The sequence below is a fragment of the Crinia signifera genome, chromosome 7 (genome assembly GCF_055691185.1).
Source record: "Crinia signifera chromosome 7, ASM5569118v1, whole genome shotgun sequence".
NCBI classification, from domain to species: domain Eukaryota; kingdom Metazoa; phylum Chordata; class Amphibia; order Anura; family Myobatrachidae; genus Crinia; species Crinia signifera.
The window spans coordinates 3,026,961-3,053,710 of NC_139223.1; the positions used below are offsets into that span (position 1 = coordinate 3,026,961).

The 26,750-nt window shown below is 52.1% G+C and overlaps 1 protein-coding gene across 1 annotated transcript in view; it reads left to right on the forward strand.

Moving 5' to 3' along the window:
* The window catches only part of BICDL2 (BICD family like cargo adaptor 2), a 134,698-nt gene that overhangs the window by 52,253 nt on the left and 55,695 nt on the right, over positions 1–26,750 (forward strand). Inside the window, exons 4-6 of the mRNA XM_083155133.1 lie at positions 20,881–20,997; positions 21,478–21,624; positions 23,629–23,805. Of these exons, the coding sequence (XP_083011259.1) occupies positions 20,881–20,997; positions 21,478–21,624; positions 23,629–23,805 (441 nt within the window). The remainder of the gene's footprint in view (positions 1–20,880; positions 20,998–21,477; positions 21,625–23,628; positions 23,806–26,750) is intronic.

A 26,750-nucleotide genomic window follows, 5' to 3' on the forward strand; every position in this document is an offset into this window, starting at 1 on the left:
ATACCGTGCTGTAACCAGAGGGACACAGACTGCAGGCCCCATATACCGTGCTGTAACCAGAGGGACACATACTGTAGGCCCCATATACCGTGCTGTAACCAGAGGGACACGTACTGTAGGCCCCATATACCGTGCTGTAAGCAGGGGGACACAGACTGCAGGCCCCATATACCGTGCTGTAACCAGAGGGACACAGACTGCAGGCCCCATATACCGTGCTGTAACCAGAGGGACACGTACTGTAGGCCCCATATACCGTGCTGTAACCAGAGGGACACATACTGTATGCCCCATATACCGTGCTGTAACCAGAGGGACACGTACTGTATGCCCCATATACCGTGCTGTAACCAGAGGGACACATACTGTATGCCCCATATACCGTGCTGTAACCAGAGGGACACGTACTGTATGCCCCATATACCGTGCTGTCACCAGAGGGACACAGACTGCAGGCCCCATATACCGTGCTGTAACCAGAGGGACACATACTGTATGCCCCATATACAGTGCTGTAACCAGAGGGACACGTACTGTAGGCCCCATATACCGTGCTGTAAGCAGGGGGACACAGACTGCAGGCCCCATATACCGTGCTGTAACCAGAGGGACACGTACTGTAGGCCCCATATACCGTGCTGTAACCAGAGGGACACATACTGTATGCCCCATATACAGTGCTGTAACCAGAGGGACACGTACTGTAGGCCCCATATACCGTGCTGTAAGCAGGGGGACACAGACTGCAGGCCCCATATACCGTGCTGTAACCAGAGGGACACGTACTGTAGGCCCCATATACCGTGCTGTAACCAGAGGGACACGTACTGTATGCCCCATATACCGTGCTGTAACCAGAGGGACACATACTGTATGCCCCATATACCGTGCTGTCACCAGAGGGACACGTACTGTATGCCCCATATACCGTGCTGTCACCAGAGGGACACAGACCGTAGGCCCCATATACAGTGCTGTAACCAGAGGGACACGTACTGTATGCCTCATATACCGTGCTGTAACCAGAGGGACACAGACTGCAGGCCCCATATACCGTGCTGTAACCAGAGGGACACGTACTGCAGGCCCCATATACCGTGCTGTAACCAGAGGGACACATACTGTAGGCCCCATATACCGTGCTGTAACCAGAGGGACACAGACTGCAGGCCCCATATACCGTGCTGTAACCAGAGGGACACGTACTGCAGGCCCCATATACCGTGCTGTAACCAGAGGGACACCGACTGCAGGCCCCATATACCGTGCTGTAACCAGAGGGACACATACTGTAGGCCCCATATACCGTGCTGTAACCAGAGGGACACGTACTGTAGGCCCCATATACCGTGCTGTAACCAGAGGGACACAGACTGCAGGCCCCATACACTGTGGTGTAACCAGAGGGACACGTACTGTAGGCCCCATATACCGTGCTGTAACCAGAGGGACACAGACTGCAGGCCCCATATACCGTGCTGTAACCAGAGGGACACAGACTGCAGGCCCCATATACCGTGCTGTAACCAGAGGGACACAGACTGCAGGCCCCATATACCGTGCTGTAACCAGAGGGACACATACTGTAGGCCCCATATACCGTGCTGTAACCAGAGGGACACGTACTGTAGGCCCCATATACCGTGCTGTAACCAGAGGGACACGTACTGTAGGCCCCATATACCGTGCTGTAACCAGAGGGACACGTACTGTAGGCCCCATATACCGTGCTGTAACCAGAGGGACACGTACTGTAGGCCCCATATACCGTGCTGTAACCAGAGGGACACAGACTGCAGGCGCCATATACCGTGCTGTAACCAGGGGGACACAGACTGCAGGCCCCATATACCGTGCTGTAACCAGAGGGACACATACTGTAGGCCCCATACACCGTGCTGTAACCAGAGGGACACAGACTGCAGGCCCCATATACAGTGCTGTAACCAGGGGGACACAGACTGCAGGCCCCATATACCGTGCTGTAACCAGAGGGACACATACTGTAGGCCCCATATACCGTGCTGTAACCAGAGGGACACGTACTGTATGCCCCATATACCGTGCTGTAACCAGGGGGACACAGACTGCAGGCCCCATATACCGTGCTGTAAGCAGGGGGACACAGACTGCAGGCCCCATATACCGTGCTGTAACCAGAGGGACACGTACTGTAGGCCCCATATACCGTGCTGTAACCAGAGGGACACGTACTGTAGGCCCCATATACCGTGCTGTAACCAGAGGGACACATACTGTAGGCCCCATATACCGTGCTGTATTGGGACACGTACTGCAGGCCCCATATACCGTGCTGTAACCAGAGGGACACGTACTGCAGGCCCCATATACCGTGCTGTAACCAGGGGGACACAGACTGCAGGCCCCATATACCATGCTGTAACCAGGGGGACACAGACTGCAGGCCCCATATACCATGCTGTAACCAGAGGGACACGTACTGTATGCCCCATATACCGTGCTGTAACCAGAGGGACACAGACTGCAGGCCCCATATACCGTGCTGTAACCAGAGGGACACAGACTGCAGGCCCCATATACCGTGCTGTAACCAGAGGGACACATACTGTAGGCCCCATATACCGTGCTGTAACCAGAGGGACACGTACTGCAGGCCCCATATACCGTGCTGTAACCAGAGGGACACGTACTGCAGGCCCCATATACCGTGCTGTAACCAGAGGGACACATACTGCAGGCCCCATATACCGTGCTGTAACCAGAGGGACACAGACTGCAGGCCCCATATACCGTGCTGTAACCAGAGGGACACAGACTGTAGGCCCCATATACCGTGCTGTAACCAGAGGGACACGTACTGCAGGCCCCATATACCGTGCTGTAACATGAGGGACACAGACTGCAGGCCCCATATACCGTGCTGTAACCAGAGGGACACGTACTGTATGCCCCATATACCGTGCTGTATTGGGACACGTACTGCAGGCCCCATATACCGTGCTGTAACCAGAGGGACACGTACTGTAGGCCCCATATACCGTGCTGTAACCAGAGGGACACAGACTGCAGGCCCCATATACCGTGCTGTAACCAGAGGGACACATACTGCAGGCCCCATATACCGTGCTGTAACCAGAGGGACACGTACTGTAGGCCCCATACACTGTGGTGTAACCAGAGGCACACGTACTGTAGGCCCCATATACCGTGCTGTAACCAGAGGGACACGTACTGTAGGCCCCATATACCGTGCTGTATTGGGACACGTACTGCAGGCCCCATATACCGTGCTGTAACCAGAGGGACACAGACTGCAGGCCCCATATACCGTGCTGTAACCAGAGGGACACGTACTGCAGGCCCCATATACCGTGCTGTAACCAGAGGGACACGTACTGCAGGCCCCATATACCGTGCTGTAACCAGAGGGACACAGACTGCAGGCCCCATATACCGTGCTGTAACCAGAGGGACACGTACTGTATGCCCCATATACCGTGCTGTATTGGGACACGTACTGCAGGCCCCATATACCGTGCTGTAACCAGAGGGACACGTACTGTAGGCCCCATATACCGTGCTGTAACCAGAGGGACACAGACTGCAGGCCCCATATACCGTGCTGTAACCAGAGGGACACATACTGCAGGCCCCATATACCGTGCTGTAACCAGAGGGACACGTACTGTAGGCCCCATACACTGTGGTGTAACCAGAGGCACACGTACTGTAGGCCCCATATACCGTGCTGTAACCAGAGGGACACGTACTGTAGGCCCCATATACCGTGCTGTATTGGGACACGTACTGCAGGCCCCATATACCGTGCTGTAACCAGAGGGACACAGACTGCAGGCCCCATATACCGTGCTGTAACCAGAGGGACACGTACTGCAGGCCCCATATACCGTGCTGTAACCAGAGGGACACAGACTGCAGGCCCCATATACCGTGCTGTAACCAGAGGGACACATACTGCAGGCCCCATATACCGTGCTGTAACCAGGGGGACACAGACTGCAGGCCCCATATACCGTGCTGTAACCAGAGGGACACGTACTGTATGCCCCATATACCGTGCTGTAACCAGAGGGACACAGACTGCAGGCCCCATATACCGTGCTGTAACCAGAGGGACACAGACTGCAGGCCCCATATACCGTGCTGTAACCAGAGGGACACATACTGTAGGCCCTATATACCGTGCTGTAACCAGAGGGACACGTACTGTATGCCCCATATACCGTGCTGTAACCAGAGGGACACATACTGTAGGCCCCATATACCGTGCTGTAACCAGAGGGACACGTACTGTATGCCCCATATACCGTGCTGTAACCAGAGGGACACAGACTGCAGGCCCCATATACCGTGCTGTAACCAGAGGGACACATACTGTAGGCCCTATATACCGTGCTGTAACCAGAGGGACACGTACTGTATGCCCCATATACCGTGCTGTAACCAGAGGGACACATACTGTAGGCCCCATATACCGTGCTGTAACCAGAGGGACACGTACTGTATGCCCCATATACCGTGCTGTAACCAGGGGGACACAGACTGCAGGCCCCATATACCGTGCTGTAACCAGAGGGACACATACTGTAGGCCCTATATACCGTGCTGTAACCAGAGGGACACATACTGTATGCCCCATATACAGTGCTGTAACCAGAGGGACACAGACTGCAGGCCCCATATACCGTGCTGTAACCAGAGGGACACAGACTGCAGGCCCCATATACCGTGCTGTATTGGGACACATACTGCAGGCCCCATATACCGTGCTGTAACCAGAGGGACACGTACTGTAGGCCCCATATACCGTGCTGTAACCAGAGGGACACAGACTGTAGGCCCCATACACTGTGGTGTAACCAGAGGCACACGTACTGTAGGCCCCATATACCGTGCTGTAACCAGAGGGACACAGACTGCAGGCCCCATATACCGTGCTGTAACCAGAGGGACACAGACTGTAGGCCCCATATACCGTGCTGTAACCAGAGGGACACAGACTGCAGGCCCCATATACCGTGCTGTAACCAGAGGGACACATACTGCAGGCCCCATATACCATGCTGTAACCAGAGGGACACGTACTGTATGCCCCATATACAGTGCTGTAACCAGAGGGACACGTACTGTAGGCCCCATATACCGTGCTGTAACCAGAGGGACACAGACTGCAGGCCCCATATACCGTGCTGTAACCAGAGGGACACATACTGCAGGCCCCATATACCGTGCTGTAACCAGAGGGACACGTACTGTAGGCCCCATACACTGTGGTGTAACCAGAGGCACACGTACTGTAGGCCCCATATACCGTGCTGTAACCAGAGGGACACAGACTGCAGGCCCCATATACCGTGCTGTAACCAGAGGGACACGTACTGTAGGCCCCATATACCGTGCTGTATTGGGACACGTACTGCAGGCCCCATATACCGTGCTGTAACCAGAGGGACACAGACTGCAGGCCCCATATACCGTGCTGTAACCAGAGGGACACGTACTGCAGGCCCCATATACCGTGCTGTAACCAGGGGGACACAGACTGCAGGCCCCATATACCGTGCTGTAACCAGAGGGACACAGACTGCAGGCCCCATATACCGTGCTGTAACCAGGGGGACACAGACTGCAGGCCCCATATACCGTGCTGTAACCAGAGGGACACAGACTGCAGGCCCCATATACCGTGCTGTAACCAGAGGGACACAGACTGCAGGCCCCATATACCGTGCTGTAACCAGAGGGACACAGACTGTAGGCCCCATATACCATGCTGTAACCAGAGGGACACGTACTGTATGCCCCATATACCGTGCTGTAACCAGAGGGACACAGACTGCAGGCCCCATATACCGTGCTGTAACCAGAGGGACACAGACTGCAGGCCCCATATACCGTGCTGTAACCAGAGGGACACATACTGTAGGCCCTATATACCGTGCTGTAACCAGAGGGACACGTACTGTATGCCCCATATACCGTGCTGTAACCAGAGGGACACATACTGTAGGCCCCATATACCGTGCTGTAACCAGAGGGACACATACTGCAGGCCCCATATACAGTGCTGTAACCAGGGGGACACAGACTGCAGGCCCCATATACCGTGCTGTAACCAGAGGGACACGTACTGTAGGCCCCATATACCGTGCTGTAACCAGAGGGACACAGACTGCAGGCCCCATATACCGTGCTGTAACCAGAGGGACACAGACTGCAGGCCCCATATACCGTGCTGTAACCAGAGGGACACATACTGTAGGCCCCATATACCGTGCTGTAACCAGAGGGACACGTACTGTATGCCCCATATACCGTGCTGTAACCAGAGGGACACATACTGTAGGCCCCATATACCGTGCTGTAACCAGAGGGACACATACTGCAGGCCCCATATACAGTGCTGTAACCAGGGGGACACAGACTGCAGGCCCCATATACCGTGCTGTAACCAGAGGTACACGTACTGTAGGCCCCATATACCGTGCTGTAACCAGAGGGACACGTACTGTAGGCCCCATATACCGTGCTGTAACCAGAGGGACACAGACTGCAGGCCCCATATACCATGCTGTAACCAGAGGGACACGTACTGTAGGCCCCATATACCGTGCTGTAACCAGAGGGACACGTACTGTAGGCCCCATATACCCTGCTGTAACCAGAGGGACACAGACTGCAGGCCCCATATACCGTGCTGTAACCAGAGGGACACAGACTGCAGGCCCCATATACCGTGCTGTAACCAGAGGGACACGTACTATAGGCCCCATATACCGTGCTGTAACCAGAGGGACACGTACTATAGGCCCCATATACCGTGCTGTAACCAGAGGGACACATACTGTATGCCCCATATACAGTGCTGTAACCAGAGGGACACGTACTGTAGGCCTGCTCCTCTCTTGGCCTATCTCAGTGGACTACCTCTCCCACCCACATCCAAGGACACTCCCTCGATCTCGTCTTCTCTCGCTCTTGTTCCCTTACTGACTACACTATCTCAGCTTTTCCTCTTTCTGACCATCACCTCATCTCCTTCTCCCTCACTGCTTCCCCCTCTCCCACCCCCCCTCCCAAGCGCATTGTCTCACGGCATAACGTCAACACACTTGATCTTGCTGCCTTCTCAAACACGCTGTGTCCTCTTCTCGCCCCAATCGCCCTCATGTCCTGCCCGAACCTCGCTGCCTCCCTCTATAATGACACCCTATCTTCGGCATTGGACTCTGCCTGCCCTCCCTCCTCTATCCCCCTTCGATGCTCCAACCCCCAACCGTGGCACTCACCTATCACCCGATTCCTTAAAAAGTGCTCTCGCACTGCTGAGCGCTTCTGGAAGAAATCACGCTCCCTTGCGGATTATCTCCATTTCAAATTCATTCTTTCCTCCTTCAGCTCTGCCCTTGCTCTGGCCAAGGAATCCTACTTTAAGTCCCTCATCCTTTCCCAATCATCCAATCCCCGCAGGCTCTTCGCCACCTTCAACTCCTTGCTCTCCCCCCCTCCTCCAGCTCTTCCGTCCTCCATCGTAGCCGCTGATTTTGCTACCTACTTTTCAACCAAAATCTCCTCTCTCAGGACTGCCATCACTGCTGCCATGACCTCACCCTCTCCCTCCTCCCCTCCTACATCTCCACTCCCCTCCTTCCAACCCCTGTCCTCATTTTACCCCACCACTGCTGCTGAAGTCCACTCTATCCTTCAATCCGCTTCTCCCTCCACCTGCCCGCTCGATCCTATCCCCTCCAATATTATCCGTCGTCTCAGTCCATCAGTCTGCTCTCACCTGGCTCACCTCTTTAATCTTTCCCTATCCTCTGGGATCTTCCCTTCCTCCTTCAAACACGCTCTTGTCTCCCCAATTCTCAAAAAAACAAATCTGGACCCCAACTCTCCATCCAACTACAGGCCCATCTCCCTCCTCCCTTTTGCCTCCAAACTCCTAGAACGTCTGGCCTATAATCGTCTCCTAAACCACCTTACTGCTAACTCCATTCTAGACCCCCTCCAATCCGGGTTCCGCCCTTTACATTCCACTGAAACTGCCCTGACCAAAGTCACTAACGATCTACTATCGGCTAAATCCAAAGGCCTCTTCTCTATCCTCATCCAGCTTGATCTGTCGGCTGCCTTTGACACTGTTGACCACCCTCTCCTGCTCAACACCCTCCGCTCCTTTGGCATCACTGGCACGGTCTTCTCCTGGTTCACCTCATACCTCTCCGATCGCTCCTTCTCCGTCTCCACTCCGAGCTCCTCCTCTCCTACTACCCCCCAGCCAGTCGGTGTTCCCCAAGGGTCAGTCCTTGGCCCTCTCCTCTTCTCCCTCTACACCACCTCTCTGGGCACCCTCATCAGCTCCTATGGTTTTCATTACCACCTTTATGCTGATGATACCCTAATCTATCTCTCCTCCCCCGACTTATCCCCATCACTCCTGTCCAAGGTCTCCGAATGCCTCACGGCCATCTCAGCCTGGATGACCCAACGCTTCCTGAAACTAAACATGGCTAAAACTGAACTTCTAATCTTCCATCCCCCGAACATCCCCTCTTCTCCCACTATCTCCATCAGCATTGGTGAAACCGAGATCACCTCCACCGACCAAACGCGCTGCCTCGGCGTCATCATTGACTCCTCCCTCTCTTTCACCCCCCACATTCGTGCTCTCTCACAGTCTTGCCGCTTTCACCTACGCAACATCTCACGCATCAGACCATTCCTCTCCACTGACGCAACCAAAATTCTCATTCACTCTCTTGTCATCTCCCGCCTTGACTACTGCAACATCCTTCTCTCTGGGCTACCTCTCACCCGCCTCGCACCTCTCCAATCCATTCTTAACGCTGCTGCTGGGCTCATCTTCCTCTCCCGCCGCTCTACCTCCGCCTCCCCCCTCTGTTTATCTCTTCACTGGCTCCCCATTCCTTTCAGAGTTCTCTTTAAACTCCTCACCACCACCTACAAGGCTCTCTCCTCCTCCACAGCTCCCTACCTCTCTTCACTGATCTCTATCCACACTCCCTCCCGTCCTCTTCGCTCCCTCGCTGACCGCCGACTGACCTCTCACCTAATCACCTCCTCCCACTCCCGTGTCCAAGATTTCTCTCGCGCTGCCCCCCTGCACTGGAACAACCTCCCGCCACCCATCAGGCTATCTGATTCCCTTACCTCCTTCAAGCGCTCCCTCAAAACCCACTTTTTTCGACTAGCCTATCCCTCCTCCTAACCTCTTTTGATCCTCCTATCCTGCCTCCGTTCCCCTCCGTTCCTACTTATCCTATTGTATTTCGTTCGTCCACCCACCTATTTTTAGTATGTTAACTCTTATGAGCAGGGCCCTCCTTCCTCACGTACTCACCCTACCTCATTACCTCACCTGTCCTGTTCTTCCCTTCCTCTACTTCATCTTCAGTCTCCTTGACAATTTTGACACCTACTTCTGAACTGATGCTGATTTTAGTTCGACCAGCTATACCCCTATTTATACTGTATCTTTCAACACACCCTGTACGTTACCTTGTAATTTGTTTTTTTTGTTTGCTATGTACGGCGCTGCGGACACTTTGCGGCGCCTTATAAATAAACGTACTACTACTACTACTACTACTAGGCCCCATATACCGTGCTGTAACCAGAGGGACACGTACTGTAGGCCCTGATATACCGTGCTGTAACCAGAGGGACACGTACTGTAGGCCCCATATACCGTGCTGTAACCAGAGGGACACGTACTGTAGGCCCCATATACCGTGCTGTAAGCAGAGGTACACGTACTGTAGGCCCCATATACCGTGCTGTAACCAGAGGGACACAGACTGCAGGCCCCATATACCGTGCTGTAACCAGAGGGACACATACTGTATGCCCCATATACCGTGCTGTAACCAGAGGGACACGTACTGTATGCCCCATATACAGTGCTGTAACCAGAGGGACACGTACTGTAGGCCCCATATACCGTGCTGTAACCAGAGGGACACGTACTGTAGGCCCTGATATACCGTGCTGTAACCAGAGGGACACGTACTGTAGGCCCCATATACCGTGCTGTAACCAGAGGGACACAGACTGCAGGCCCCATATACCGTGCTGTAACCAGAGGGACACAGACTGCAGGCCCCATATACCATGCTGTAACCAGAGGGACACGTACTGCAGGCCCCATATACCGTGCTGTAGCCAGGACACATACCGTAGGCCCCATACACCGTGCTGTAACCAGAGGGACACATACTGTAGGCCCCATATACCGTGCTGTAACCAGAGGGACACAGACTGCAGGCCCCATATACCGTGCTGTAACCAGAGGGACACAGACTGCAGGCCCCATATACCGTGCTGTAACCAGAGGGACACAGACTGTAGGCCCCATATACCGTGCTGTAACCAGAGGGACACAGACTGCAGGCCCCATATACCATGCTGTAACCAGAGGGACACAGACTGCAGGCCCCATATACCGTGCTGTAACCAGAGGGACACAGACTGTAGGCCCCATATACCGTGCTGTAACCAGAGGGACACAGACTGTAGGCCCCATATACCGTGCTGTAACCAGAGGGACACAGACTGCAGGCCCCATATACCGTGCTGTAACCAGAGGGACACAGACTGCAGGCCCCATATACCGTGCTGTAACCAGAGGGACACCTACTGTATGCCCCATATACCGTGCTGTATTGGGACACGTACTGCAGGCCCCATATACCGTGCTGTAACCAGAGGGACACGTACTGTAGGCCCCATATACCGTGCTGTAACCAGAGGGACACGTACTGCAGGCCCCATATACCGTGCTGTAACCAGAGGGACACATACTGTAGGCCCCATATACCGTGCTGTAACCAGAGGGACACAGACTGCAGGCCCCATATACCGTGCTGTAACCAGAGGGACACGTACTGTAGGCCCCATATACCGTGCTGTAACCAGGGGGACACAGACTGCAGGCCCCATATACCGTGCTGTAACCAGAGGGACACATACTGTAGGCCCTGTGATGATCCCGGGGTCATGCAGCAGCGCAGCGCGACTTATGCCTCACGCAGAGCCCCAGGGTCACTCCGAGTTCCAAAGATCGCACAGGAAAACACAATAGCTAAGGTACAAAAGTATTACCTTTATTTTACACACGGGTTATACATGTAAAATCAGCAATTACAGTCTATATTCATTATATACAGAAAGGCCATCAGTATTAGTCACGTTATCAGAACCTTACCACGTTTCCTTCAGATTAAGCTCAGATGGGCAGGACACGCTAGTCCACGACTCCCAGCGCTGGCTCTCATTCACATCTCTCTCCTCTCTCCCTGCAAACACCACCTTACATCCCAAAGGCACCCCTCTCCCCCTCCCTCAGGAATTCTTAACCCTTCCTATGCTGGGTGCAGTTGCATGAATGTAACAGGGTCTCCTATTACCTGTCCAGGGGCTGATTAACTCACTCCGTTCATCTGGCTTTGAAGCTTGTGTATGTGAGGGATTTCACACCTTCATGTAAACAGATCTCTTCTCTGGAGACTGACCCTGGTGTTATCCATCCTTTAGCTTCTTGTTATTTGGGGGGGAAGTGGATGTCTCTGCCCCTACCTGTTGTCTCTGTTACTAAACCGCCTATAAAGAGGCCCTTTGATCCCTGAACCTAAGACTACACAAAATAAACACATTCCAATCTAATCATTTGGTCCTTTCTAGCCAGACCATTTGTCTCCACATATACAGTTGCATTATTTGAGTAATATACATTTGGGAAGACTGCCATAATTAACTTCATAGTCACAAATCCCTTATTCATGATACCATCGCAGTTTACTAAGAACAGGACCTGGAGGCAGTGACGTAACCACGGGCAACGCTGATCCTCCCTACCAGTTTCTCCTGTGCCCAGAAAACTATCTTCTTGCCTTCATATGCATATGTAACAGTATGGAATACAGTATACAAAGCCTTGGGAACATATTACAGTCATTTACATAACATGAGGGAATATTTCCCTCCAGTAGCACACATACTCAGCCTAATGGAATAACCTATTTGGATTATTCAGTATAACATCCTATTATTGTCCGACATACAGCCCTGTGATGTCCCCTGTATACAGCAGTCTGGGGAACACAGCTCAGATATGAATACAGTCAGTGATAATATCCGGTTATCGCCGGCATTTCGCAATTCTCTTTGCTGAAGCGCAGAAAGAGGCGGGAGAACAACATATGACGGAAAGGGGCGTGGCCTGGTTTCGTCACACAGCACCCCTGTTGTTTACCGCCGCTGCGATTCACGGCTACACAATGTCCCTGCGTATTGCTTATCCCTGGCCCTCCTGGGCTCAGCCATTCACAGTTTGGCGCACAACCTCCAGTACTCCTGGTACAGGGTTTTCCACTGTCAGGTGGGAATGTTTCCTCCTCGCCTTCCCTTTTGGTTGTTCCTCCTCCCTCCGCCTCTGGCGCAACTGGGAGGGGCCCGATCTGTGCACGCAGACCAGCATCCGGGAACCTGGCCACTCTTAACAATAGTGCTGATGTTGGCTGCAGAGGAGCGGCGGGTACCGACAATGTCCCTCCCTCAAACGCCTTCACATCCACCCCACTTGGGTCTGAAACCTCCCCCAGCCCCTGAAGCTGCTGGGCCTCCCCTGGGCAACCTTCCATCCATGTCTGTTCATCCACCTTGCAGGGCCTCAGCACACTCTGCCCCCACCTGCCCTCAGCAGTAGGCAGTGGCCCAGGGAATTCTCCTTCACACCATGGCTGCAGAAGAGCAGGGGGGAACCGCAATCCTTCCCCGGCTCTTCCCTCAAAAGCTCCCACAAACACCTCCCCCAGTTCTAGATGGTCCTCTGGACCCTTACGTGATGATTGAAGGGCCTTGCTGGTGGGATCCTTCTCCCCCACCTCCCAGGGCCTGAGCACACCCAGCCTCCACCTGTCCTCAGCAGCAGGCAGCGGTCCTGGGGATTCTTCTTCACACAATGGCTGCAGAGAAGCAGGGGGTATCCGCAAGTCTCCCCCTGATTTACCCACAATCCCCCCCCCTTGGGTCGAACACCTCCCCCAGCCCTTTGAACAATAACTGCTGGGCCTCCCCTGGGCAAACTTCCATCTTCCCCAGGGTGCACTGCTTCCCCAGCCTGGCTATGAGAGGGACTGGTGGGGTGGCATTGTACGGCAGCACTGCTGGCATCTCCCTTACAACCCCAGGTGCAAACTCACATTCTCTTGCTCGTGCCATGCTGGGTGGTGAGGTGTCTTCCTCTGAGGCGCAGAGGGGTGATGAGCTATGCCTCTGACCATCCCCTCCATGTTTGCTTGCTTGGCTGCCTGTTTGCTGCAGCGGCTCCCCGGGCACATAATTACAGTCAGTCACTCTTGCAGGGGACTCCCAGAAGCGCTGCACCCCAGCCTCTACTCCCTGCTCTGGCACCCCGGTCACATACCTGCCTTTTGACTTCAGCTCCTCCTGGCTCTGATGGCTAAGTGGGAACAGTCCTGGATAATCCTCCTGGGGTGGTAGAGTGGCAGAGCACACACCAGACACATTTCCTTCCATCTCCCCCTGCTGAATATGCTGGGGCTCCTGGGGCAAGATGCCCTCATTCGCTGGGCCACTGGTGGTCATGTAGGGGAGAAGTACTGCCCCCTCTGCTGGGGCACAATCATTGCAGACCCCCTGGCCGCTAGTTTCAAAGTCTCCATCTCCCACATCTGCAAAAGGGAAGATGTACTGCCATTCTTCCTGGGGTGCCATTTTTGGGTGCACCCCCATCCTTTGGCTAGCTGCTTGGAGCAGTGGCTGACCATTGGTTTGTACCTCCTGTGGCGAGGACTCAGCCATCCCAGTCCCAGCCTCCAAGATCTGCTCTGCTCTGGGGCTATTCTCTGGGGCAGCCCCTGCACTGTATACTGGCACTGCTCCATCTATGACAGGCTCTGTGTGCACCAGTCCATCATCACCATGTGGGGCCACAGTGCCCAGCTCCGCCACACTACTTGGCACAATGCAGGGGGAATAAATATCCCCTCCCCGATATCCATCTACCACAATCACAGTCCATGATGTTAGGGCTCCTTTAGAGTCCGGGGTCCCTGGTGCGATATCACAGGGACACTCCACAGCTAGTTCCTCATTTCCCAACTCACTGAATGGGAACAGTTCTGTGATTTCTCCCTGTGTCAGTGGGGGATCTAGTTCTGTGGCTCTCTGAGGATGCATAAGCTGCAGCAGCCGACGTTCCTCTGCCTCCACCCTCTGACACTGGTCCAGCCACTCTGGGGAATTCAGCTGTCCCTGTGCCAGGGCGACCCTCTCTGCATTATCATAACAGTGCAGGAGACACTGTAACTGCTCCTGGACACTTCTCAGTTCTCCTGGACACAGGACCCAGTTCCTATACGCGCTGAATGCATGTAGCGGGTCCTCTTGTTGCTCGTACACCCATCGGATAAGAGTGCAGTGTGAGCGGCCTTCAGGGGGTGTGCTGCATCGTAGCCTCCATTCGTCAGTTAGGTCCTCCAGACTCATTCTTGCTAATGGAGCTCCAGATTCTGCAGGCCACTGTTCCTCTGCCTCCCCCCCTGGGATCTCGGTAGTGGACCCCTCGGTCATCCACCCCGGTGGCACCATCAACTCCTCCTCCCTTTGAGTTCTCTTCGCGGGCTCCTTCCCAGGAACCACTTTACCCGGTGCTGGCACGCTGGCCTCAGCGATCCGGCTTCTATGCATTAGCTGATGCGTGGCGTTACTTACTTCTGTGACAAAAGCCTTCCACGCCACCGTATGCAGCAGGTTTCCTGCAGCAGCCTCAGATACATACTGCTCAAATTCATCGGTCAGGTAAGCTGCTTTCTCCTCTGTAGTAGCTCCTGTCCATACATTAATCCACCGATATGCTGCTTCCCAATCCTCCCAGAGGGGCTGCATCAGCGTGGATGGGCTTCTCCAGTCCCATTCCTCAGCCAGACGACTCCATGACGATTCCTCATCTATGAGCCTCACTGCTCTGGGTGACTGTGGGCACCTCTTGCCTCTCTTTGGACGTCTCTGTCCTTTTCCTGGAGCCATTCTCCACACGGGCTGCACTCGTAGAGCTTGGTCAGCGTCACTTGCTGGACCCCCTTACGTCAGCTTCCGTTTCTGGGCCACGGCACACTCCGCCGTTCCCTCGCTTGCAGGGATTGTCCCCTGGACAAGCCGGCACTTAAGCGGAATTCTTCCCTCGCTTAATGCCCTCGCAAAGTATACTTTTTCTTCTCACCGGCATCCTTGTTAGGAACAATGGTTACCAGGTCCCTCAAACATGAGCTAATACTGGCCAATTACTGGCTATTGTGTTTCCAGAGCCTGGTCGCATCAAGATACGAGCCCCTAGCTCTCCCTCCTTTGGGTGTGCGATCCCCACCGCTTGCCACCAATTGTGATGATCCCGGGGTCATGCAGCAGCGCAGCGCGACTTATGCCTCACGCAGAGCCCCAGGGTCACTCCGAGTTCCAGAGATCGCACAGGAATACACAATAGCAAAGGTACAAAAGTCTTACCTTTATTTTACACACGGGTTATACATGTAAAATCAGCAATTACAGTCTATATACATTATATACAGAAAGGCCATCAGTATTAGTCACGTTATCAGAACCTTACCACGTTACCTTCAGATTAAGCTCAGATGGGCAGGACACGCTAGTCCACGACTCCCAGCGCTGGCTCTCATTCACATCTCTCCCCTCTCTCCCTGCAAAAACCAACTTACATCCCAAAGGCACCCCTCTCCCCCTCCCTCAGGAATTCTTAACCCTTCCTATGCTGGGTGCAGTTGCATGAATGTAACAGGGTCTCCTATTACCTGTCCAGGGGCTGATTAACTCACTCCGTTCATCTGGCTTTGAAGCTTGTGTATGTGAGGGGTTTCACACCTTCATGTAAACAGATCTCTTCTCTGGAGACTGACCCTGGTGTTATCCATCCTTTAGCTTCTTGTTATTTGGGGGGGAAGTGGAAGTCTCTGCCACTACCTGTTGTCTCTGTTACTAAACAGCCTATAAAGATTTCCTATGATCCCTGAACCTAAGACTACACAAAATAAACACATTCCAATCTAATCATTTGGTCCTTTCTAGCCAGACCATTTGTCTCCACATATACAGTTGCATTATTTGAGTAATATACATTTGGGAAGACTGCCATAATTAACTTCATAGTCACAAATCCCTTATTCATGATACCATCGCAGTTTACTAAGAACAGGACCTGGAGGCAGTGACGTAACCACGGGCAACGCTGATCCTCCCTACCAGTTTCTCCTGTGCCCAGAAAACTATCTTCTTGCCTTCATATGCATATGTAACAGTATGGAATACAGTATACAAAGCCTTGGGAACATATTACAGTCATTTACATAACATGAGGGAATATTTCCCTCCAGTAGCACACATACTCAGCCTAATGGAATAACCTATTTGGATTATTCAGTATAACATCCTATTATTGTCCGACATACAGCCCTGTGATGTCCCCTGTATACAGCAGTCTGGGGAACACAGCTCAGATATGAATACAGTCAGTGATAATATCCGGTTATCGCCGGCATTTCGCAATTCTCTTTGCTGAAGCGCAGAAAGAGGCGGGAGAACAACATATGACGGAAAGGGGCGTGGCCTGGTTTCGTCACAGGCCCCATATACCGTGCTGTAACCAGAGGGACACGTACTGTAGGCCCTGATATACCGTGCTGTAACCAGAGGGACACAGACTGCAGGCCCCATATACCGTGCTGTAACCAGAGGGACACATACTGTAGGCCCCATATACCGTGCTGTAACCAGGGGGACACAGACTGGAGGCCCCATATACCGTGCTGTAACCAGAGGGACACATACTGTAGGCCCCATATACCGTGCTGTAACCAGAGGGACACGTACTGTAGGCCCCATATACAGTGCTGTAACCAGAGGGACACAGACTGCAGGCCCCATATACCGTGCTGTAACCAGAGGGACACAGACTGCAGGCCCCATATACCGTGCTGTAACCAGAGGGACACAGACTGCAGGCCCCATATACCATGCTGTAACCAGAGGGACACAGACTGCAGGCCCCATATACCGTGCTGTAACCAGGGGGACACAGACTGCAGGCCCCATATACCGTGCTGTAACCAGAGGGACACATACTGTAGGCCCCATATACCGTGCTGTAACCAGGGGGACACAGACTGGAGGCCCCATATACCGTGCTGTAACCAGAGGGACACATACTGTAGGCCCCATATACCGTGCTGTAACCAGAGGGACACGTACTGTAGGCCCCATATACAGTGCTGTAACCAGAGGGACACAGACTGCAGGCCCCATATACCGTGCTGTAACCAGAGGGACACAGACTGCAGGCCCCATATACCGTGCTGTAACCAGAGGGACACAGACTGCAGGCCCCATATACCATGCTGTAACCAGAGGGACACAGACTGCAGGCCCCATATACCGTGCTGTAACCAGGGGGACACAGACTGCAGGCCCCATATACCGTGCTGTAACCAGGGGGACACAGACTGCAGGCCCCATATACCGTGCTGTAACCAGGGGGACACAGACTGCAGGCCCCATATACCGTGCTGTAACCAGAGGGACACATACTGTATGCCCCATACACCGTGCTGTAACCAGGGGGACACAGACTGCAGGCCCCATATACAGTGCTGTAACCAGAGGGACACATACTGTAGGCCCCATATACCGTGCTGTTACCAGAGGGACACGTACCGTAGGCCCCATATACCGTGCTGTAACCAGAGGAACACATACTGCAGGCCCTGATATACCGTGCTGTAACCAGAGGGACACAGACTGCAGGCCCCATATACCGTGCTGTAGCCAGGACACATACCGTAGGCCCCATATACCGTGCTGTAACCAGAGGGACACAGACTGCAGGCCCCATATACCGTGCTGTAACCAGGTGGACACAGACTGCAGGCCCCATATACCGTGCTGTAACCAGGGGGACACAGACTGCAGGCCCCATATACCGTGCTGTAACCAGAGGGACACGTACTGTAGGCCCCATATACCGTGCTGTAACCAGAGGGACACATACCGTAGGCCCCATATACCATGCTGTAACCAGAGGGACACATACTGTATGCCCCATATACAGTGCTGTAACCAGAGGGACACAGACTGCAGGCCCCATATACAGTGCTGTAACCAGAGGGACACAGACTGCAGGCCCCATATACCGTGCTGTAACCAGAGGGACACGTACTGTAGGCCCCATATACCATGCTGTAACCAGAGGGACACGTACTGTAGGCCCTGATATACCGTGCTGTAACCAGAGGGACACGTACTGTAGGCCCCATATACCGTGCTGTAACCAGAGGGACACGTACTGTATGCCCCATATACCGTGCTGTAGCCAGAGGGACATGTACTGTAGGCCCCATATACCGTGCTGTAACCAGAGGGACACGTACTGTATGCCCCATATACCGTGCTGTAGCCAGAGGGACACGTACTGTAGGCCCCATATATCGTGCTGTAACCAGAGGGACACAGACTGTAGGCCCCATATACAGTGCTGTAACCAGAGGGACACAGACTGCAGGCCCCATATACCGTGCTGTAACCAGGGGGACACGTACTGTAGGCCCCATATACCGTGCTGTAACCAGAGGGACACGTACTGTAGGCCCCATATACCGTGCTGTCACCAGAGGGAGACAGACTGCAGGCCCCATATACCGTGCTGTAACCAGAGGGACACGTACTGTAGGCCCCATATACCGTGCTGTAACCAGAGGGACACGTACTGTAGGCCCCATATACCGTGCTGTCACCAGAGGGAGACATACTGTATGCCCCATATACCGTGCTGTAACCAGAGGGACACATACTGTAGGACGGATATTTTGTGGTGTAACCAGAGGGAAACATACTGTAGGCCCCATATACCGTGCTGTAACCAGAGGGACACAGACTGCAGGCCCCATATACCGTGCTGTAACCAGAGGGACACAGACTGCAGGCCCCATATACCGTGCTGTAGCCAGAGGGACACATACTGTAGGCCCCATATACCGTGCTGTAGCCAGAGGGACACAGACTGCAGGCCCCATATACCGTGCTGTAATCAGAGGGACACAGACTGCAGGCCCCATATACCGTGCTGTAACCAGAGGGACACATACTGTAGGCCCCATATACCGTGCTGTAACCAGAGGGACACATACTGTAGGCCCCATAAACTGTGCTGTAACCAGAGGGACACATACTTTAGGACGGATATATTGTGGTGTAACCAGAAGGACACGTACTGTAGGCCCCATATACCGTGCTGTAGCCAGAGGGACACAGACTGCAGGCCCCATATACCGTGCTGTAACCAGAGGGACACAGACTGCAGGCCCCATATACCGTGCTGTAACCAGAGGGACACAGACTGCAGGCCCCATATACCGTGCTGTAACCAGAGGGACACAGACTGCAGGCCCCATATACCGTGCTGTAGCCAGAGGGACACAGACTGCAGGCCCCATATACCGTGCTGTAACCAGAGGGACACAGACTGCAGGCCCCATATACCGTGCTGTAACCAGAGGGACACAGACTGCAGGCCCCATATACCGTGCTGTAGCCAGAGGGACACATACTGTAGGCCCCATATACCGTGCTGTAGCCAGAGGGACACAGACTGCAGGCCCCATATACCGTGCTGTAATCAGAGGGACACAGACTGCAGGCCCCATATACCGTGCTGTAACCAGAGGGACACAGACTGCAGGCCCCATATACCGTGCTGTAACCAGAGGGACACATACTGTAGGCCCCATATACCGTGCTGTAACCAGAGGGACACATACTGTAGGCCCCATATACTGTGCTGTAACCAGAGGGACACATACTTTAGGACGGATATATTGTGGTGTAACCAGAAGGACACATACTGTAGGCCCCATATACTGTGCTGTAATCAGAGGGACACATACTGTAGGCCCCATATACAGTGCTGTAACCAGAGGGACATGTACCGGTCCGTAGGCCCCATATACTGTGCTGTAATCAGAGGGACACATACTGTAGGCCCCATATACAGTGCTGTAACCAGAGGGACATGTACCGGTCCGTAGGCCCCATATACCGTGCTGTAACCAGAGGGATAGGTACTGTAGGCCCTGATATACCATGCTGTAACCAGGACACGTACTGTAGGCCCTGATATACCGTGCTGTAGCCAGGACAGGTACTGTAGGCCCCGATATACCAGAGGGAGACATACTCTAGCACCAATATATCGTGGTGTAACCAGAGGGACACGTACTGTAGCACCGATATATCGTGGTGTAACAATGGCACTGCTTGTTGGAGTCGGCAATGTGAGGTCGCAAGTGAATATGAACATGCGCAGACCTTAATCAGCGGTCATCCGTGCGAACACGACGGGTACGGATACAACTAGGATGAGAGCCTCTGTGTGATGTATTGTCACTGCCTAGTTATGAAAAGGCAGATCTGTACAATATCCATATTCCTCTATCTGTAAGGTGTCTCTGTACTGTATGTTGTGGTGTAAGGGTATCTCTGTACTGTATGTTGTGGTGTAAGGGTGTCTCTGTATTGTATGTTCTGGTGTAAAGGTGTCTCTGTATTGTATATTCTGGTGTAAGGGGGTCTCTGTATTGTATGTTCTGGTGTAAGGGTGTCTCTGTATTGTATGTTCTGGTGTAAAGGTGTCTCTGTATTGTATGTTCTGGTGTAAAGGTGTCTCTGTATTGTATGTTCTGGTGTAAGGGTGTCTCTGTATTGTATGTTATAGTGGTTGTATCTAGCTACTGAATAACTTACGCTCAGTCCCATCTCTATCTGTCTCTCCAGGCTTCTCACATGGAACAGTCTCTCACTCTGCAGCTACAGTCTCTGACAGAAGAGAACCGGGAACTTACATTAAATCGAGGACAATTTGCCCCTTGTCTACAAAGTCTAAAGAGTGAGGTAAGGGCACAGAGGCCAGTAGGTATGGAAGTGGAGATCTCAAAGGCGATAAGACAGGTGGAGAGTGCCAGGTGAGGCGAGAGATTAGATAGATGAGAGTGCAGAGTGAGGTGAGACAAGTGAGAGAGCAGAATGAGGTCTGAGGTTTGACAGGCGAGACTGCAAGATCAGACAAGTGAGAGTGCAGGATCGGGTCTGAATGGTGAGACAACAAGGTAAGAAGAGACTGACAGATCAGGCATTAGAGAGTGCAGGGTGAGGTTAGATAGATGAGAGTGCAGGGTGAGATGAGAGATCAGGGTGAGGTGAGACTGCTGAGTGATTAGACATGCGAGAGTGCCAGGTGAAGTGAGAGGTTACATAGGTGAGAGTGCAGATTGAGGGGGAGGTTAGACAAAGTAAGTTGCACTATGAGGTGAGAGGTATGGAAGGCAGAAATTCAGCCTACTGTATAAGCTCTCTCTCCTGTTTGCTCTACAGAACGCCCTCCTGCTGGAGAAGAAGAGAGACATGGAGTCTCAGATTAAAAAGCTCAAAGAGGAAAGTGAGAATGCACACAATATTGAGTTGTCTCTGAAAGAGACAGTCTTCGAGTTGGACATACAGAAGCGTGAGACTGAAGCCAGGGTAAGAGACTTTGCATGGACATAGAGACAGTAAGATACAGACATGCTATAGACTACCATGTCAGGAGTACCCCTATACCGCAGCTCTAAAGCTTCCATTAACGCTGTACAGGTTGTATATGAACATCTATCAGCTGGAGGAGTTGTCCTCTTTGTAGTGCGTCAGCTGGAGGACTTGTCCTCTTTGTAGTGTATCAGCTGGAGGACTTGTCATCTTTGTAGTGTGTCAGCTGGAGGATTTGTCCTCTTTGTAGTGTATCAGCTGGAGAACTTGTCCTCTTTGTAGTGCATCAGCTGGAGGACTTGTCCTCTTGTAGTGCATCAGCTGGAGGACTTGTCCTGTTGTAGTGCATCAGCTGGAGGACTTGTCCTGTTGTAGTGCATCAGCTGGAGGACTTGTCCTTTTTGTAGTGCATTGGCTGGAGAACTTGTCCTCTTTGCAGTGTGTCGGCTGGAGGACCTGTCCTCTTTGCAGTGCCTCAGCTGGAGAACTTGTCCTCTTTGTAGTGTGTCAGCTGAAGGACTTGTCCAGTTTGTAGTGTGTCAGCTGGAGGACTTGTCCTCTTTGTAGTTTGTCAGTTGGAGGACTTGTCCTCTTTGTAGTGTATCAGTATAGGAAGAGAAGGATTGTCACATGCTCTAAATTAATCAAGGTGATATGTTTTTATAAATTCAAAAGACCAACATAGGACCTAATTAGGCTCTGGTACCGCTAGGGTGCTTGGTTGGTGGTGCTCCCAAAATAGTTCAGCAATAAAGCTAACATATAAAGGGGGTGCCCTCTTTGTAGTGTGTTGGCTGTGGGACTTGTCCTCTTTGTAGTGCATCAGCTGGAAGACCTGTCCTCTTTGTAGTGCATCAGCTGGAAGACCTGTCCTCTTTGTAGTGTGTTGGCTGTGGGACTTGCCCTCTTTGTAGTGCATCAGCGGCAGGTCTTGTCATTTTTGTTGTGCGTTAGGTGGTGGTTTGGGGAGGGACGCATAAAGGGGCTTACTCCGATTCTTCAGGCAAAGTAACCTTAAATGCTGGCAGCCACGGAATACTGATTTACTACTAGTTCTGTACTCAAGGGAAATCATTAGTAAAGCCGGAATGATTGGCGGTCGCTCCATTGTGTACCCAGCTTAAGAGCAGTCAGGGCAGCAGCAAGGGCAGGTCAGCTTCTGTGCCGAAACATTGTAAGAGGTAAGGAAACCAAGCCTTCTTAGCCTTTTCCTATAAACATGATCCAATCAAAGGCCTCTCTAAATGTAACCAGCGATAAGGAAGGTGTCTCAGCTGCGTAGTAACAACTGGGTCCAGCGGCATTTGTGCAGCCTTATAACAGTAACCCCCATACTTGAGGAAGGGTTAAGGAGCCACTAGGTCCATGTTTGTCTGGAAATGCTTTTTTTTGCTTCTCGGGCACCCAAGCCCTCATTTCAAGAAATTATTTTGACCTTGCACTCTCTTGGAATCCAGCATCTGTTCTACAATATATTCTTGATGTCCATCAATCTCCACTGAAGAGGGTTATTAGAATGGCAGGACTTGTATTTCTTGGAGGTGATAACTGGCTTGATGAGAGAAGACAGAAAAGCATTGGCAAAGCCTTAAATGGAACGCCATAGGATTCACTTTCTTGATGATCTGGAATGGACCATTGTACTTAGGAGTAAATGTTTTCAGAGTGTTGAGGTGTTGGCCCCCTTGAGTTGAGTACTTAGAGGTGTGGTATAGAGGGTAGGTGTAGCTGTAGTCTATACATGGTCTATCTTAAAATCAAAGGAAAACCCAGAACCAACTGGGGATTTGGAAGGCCGAATAAAGCTTTTACTGAGGTATTCAGAATATAACTACCTGGCTGTAGAGTATGTGTAGGGGGATGGGGGGTGGGTGGAGCGATAAGGCATATACATGTCAGACAGCAATTGTCACAGGGAGCCACTCTTTATGTGACAGACACAATCCTCTAGGAAGTGACAGTCCATTGGTCGGTGAGGCTGTGGTAATGTGTCTATATTAGTTTCAGGAAGTCCTGTTGGAAGCCCAGGGTCTAAGAGACAGCCAGCGATTGCTGCAGCTACAAGTGAGAGAGTTACAGGATGAGCTGAAGATGAGAGACAGCCACTACACTCTACAAGACAACCGCTATTCTCTGCATTCTGAGATGCAAGAGACAATGGATGTCCGAGACATTGAGGTAAGGACCAATCGCTGTGTAAGAATTAAGTAAATAAGCTGTACAGATATCCTGGCTAGAAGATGAGACCGTGTCCCAGGGAATGAGGTTAGAGCGATGGGGTTAGTTTGATGAAATGTTGGATAAAAGCTGCATTTTGGAGATGAAACTCTATAAAAATCATGTCTCATATCTGGAAAACTCAAATGTACATACTGTACTGTGCAGAAGTGTTCCGGCCCTCATACACTAGCCCGACGTCCTGAATTTCTAAAACCGGGACCAGCTCTTTGAGCCCGGGGCTGGTTCTAGCCGTGGGGTATTTTTACACAGAAAAGCCTGCATGGATCTGATTGATCTGACGGATCTGACTGATAGGTACTTATATGTTACTTGGGCGCCCACTAAGCTATTTGCTTAGTTTTCACGTCCCCTCGCACTTCGCCTCGGTGGCTCCCTGCGCTTGTCACACTATATAAAATTAACTCCATGCCGACATGGATAGTGGGGGTATGAGCGTACTAACTATAGTGGGCGCCCAACTAACATAAGTATTTACTGATATGACTGATCAGACGTATATGACTGAAATGAGGGATCTGACTGATCCATGCAGGATCCAGCTAAAAACACCTGGGAAATGAGGAGTATTTGTCTTTTGGTTTGCTTCTTGCAAACACCTCCCTTTACTCGGAGGCAGATAATACTCCATGTGACATATCAGGACCAGCACCTCCTCCTAATGCTGGCTCCCTTCTGCCTCCCACAACAGACATACATACTGCAGATGCACAATCAGTATAGTGATATCACTGCGGTGCGTGATCGGGAGATAATACTCCATGTGACATATCAGGACCAGCACCTCCTCCTAATGCTGGATCCCTTCTGCCTCCCACAATAGACATACATACTGCAGATGCACAATCAGTATAGTGATATCACTGCGATGCGTGATCGGGAGATAATACTCCATGTGACAAATCAGGACCAGCACCTCCTCCTAATGCTGGCTCCCTTCTGCCTCCCACAACAGACATACATACTGCAGATGCTCAATCAGTATAGTGATATCACTGCGGTGCGTGATCGGGAGATAATACTCCATGTGACAAATCAGGACCAGCACCTCCTCCTAATGCTGGCTCCCTTCTGCCTCCCACAACAGACATACATACTGCAGATGCACAATCAGTATAGTGATATCACTGCGATGCGTGATCGGGAGATAATACTCCATGTGACATATCAGGACCAGCACCTCCTCCTAATGCTGGATCCCTTCTGCCTCCCACAATAGACATACATACTGGCAGATGCACAATCAGTAGAGTGATATCACTGCGGTGCGTGATCGGGAGATAATACTCCATGTGACATATCAGGACCAGCTCCTCCTCCTAATGCTGGCTCCCTTCTGCCTCCCACAACAGACATACATACTGGCAGATGCACAATCAGTATAGTGATATCACTACGGTGCGTGATCGGGAGATAATACTCCATGTGACATATCAGGACCAGCACCTCCTCCTAATGCTGGCTCCCTTCTGCCTCCCACAACAGACATACATACTGCAGATGCTCAGTCAGTATAGTGATATCACTCAGGTGCATGACCGGGAGATAATGCTCCATGTGACATATCAGGACCAGCTCCTCCTAATGCTGGCTCCCTTCTGCCTCCCACAACAGACATACATACTGGCAGATGCACAATCAGTATAGTGATATCACTCAGGTGCGTGATCGGGAGATAATACTCCATGTGACATATCAGGACCAGCTCCTCCTCCTAATGCTGGCTCCCTTCTGCCTCCCACAACAGACATACATACTGGCAGATGCACAATCAGTATAGTGATATCACTCAGGTGCGTGATCGGGAGATAATACTCCATGTGACATATCAGGACCAGCACCTCCTCCTAATGCTGGCTCCCTTCTGCCTCCCACAACAGACATACATACTGCAGATGCTCAATCAGTATAGTGATATCACTGCGGTGCGTGACCGGGAGATAATACTCCATGTGACATATCAGGACCAGCACCTCCTCCTAATGCTGGCTCCCTTCTGCCTCCCACAACAGACATACATACTGGCAGATGCACAATCAGTATAGTGATATCACTGCGGTGCGTGACCGGGAGATAATACTCCATGTGACATATCAGGACCAGCTCCTCCTCCTAATGCTGGCTCCCTTCTGCCTCCCACAACAGACATACATACTGGCAGATGCACAATCAGTGTAGTGATATCACTGCGGTGCGTGACCGGGAGATAATACTCCATGTGACATATCAGGACCTGCACCTCCTCCTAATGCTGGCTCCCTTCTGCCTCCCACAACAGACATACATACTGGCAGATGCACAATCAGTATAGTGATATCACTGCGGTGCGTGATCGGGAGATAATACTCCATGTGACATATCAGGACCAGCACCTCCTCCTAATGCTGGCTCCCTTCTGCCTCCCACAACAGACATACATACTGCAGATGCACAATCAGTATAGTGATATCACTCAGGTGCGTGATCGGGAGATAATGCTCCATGTGACATATCAGGACCAGCTCCTCCTCCTAATGCTGGCTCCCTTCTGCCTACCACAACAGACATACATACTGCAGATGCTCAATCAGTATAGTGATATCACTGCGGTGCGTGACCGGGAGATAATACTCCATGTGACATATCAGGACCAGCTCCTCCTCCTAATGCTGGCTCCCTTCTGCCTCCCACAACAGACATACATACGGGCAGATGCACAATCAGTATAGTGATATCACTCAGGTGCGTGATTGGGAGATAATACTCCATGTGACATATTAGGACCAGCACCTCCTCCTAATGCGGGCTCCCTTCTGCCTCCCACAACAGACATACATACTGCAGATGCACAATCAGTATAGTGATATCACTGCGGTGCGTGACCGGGAGATAATACTCCATGTGAC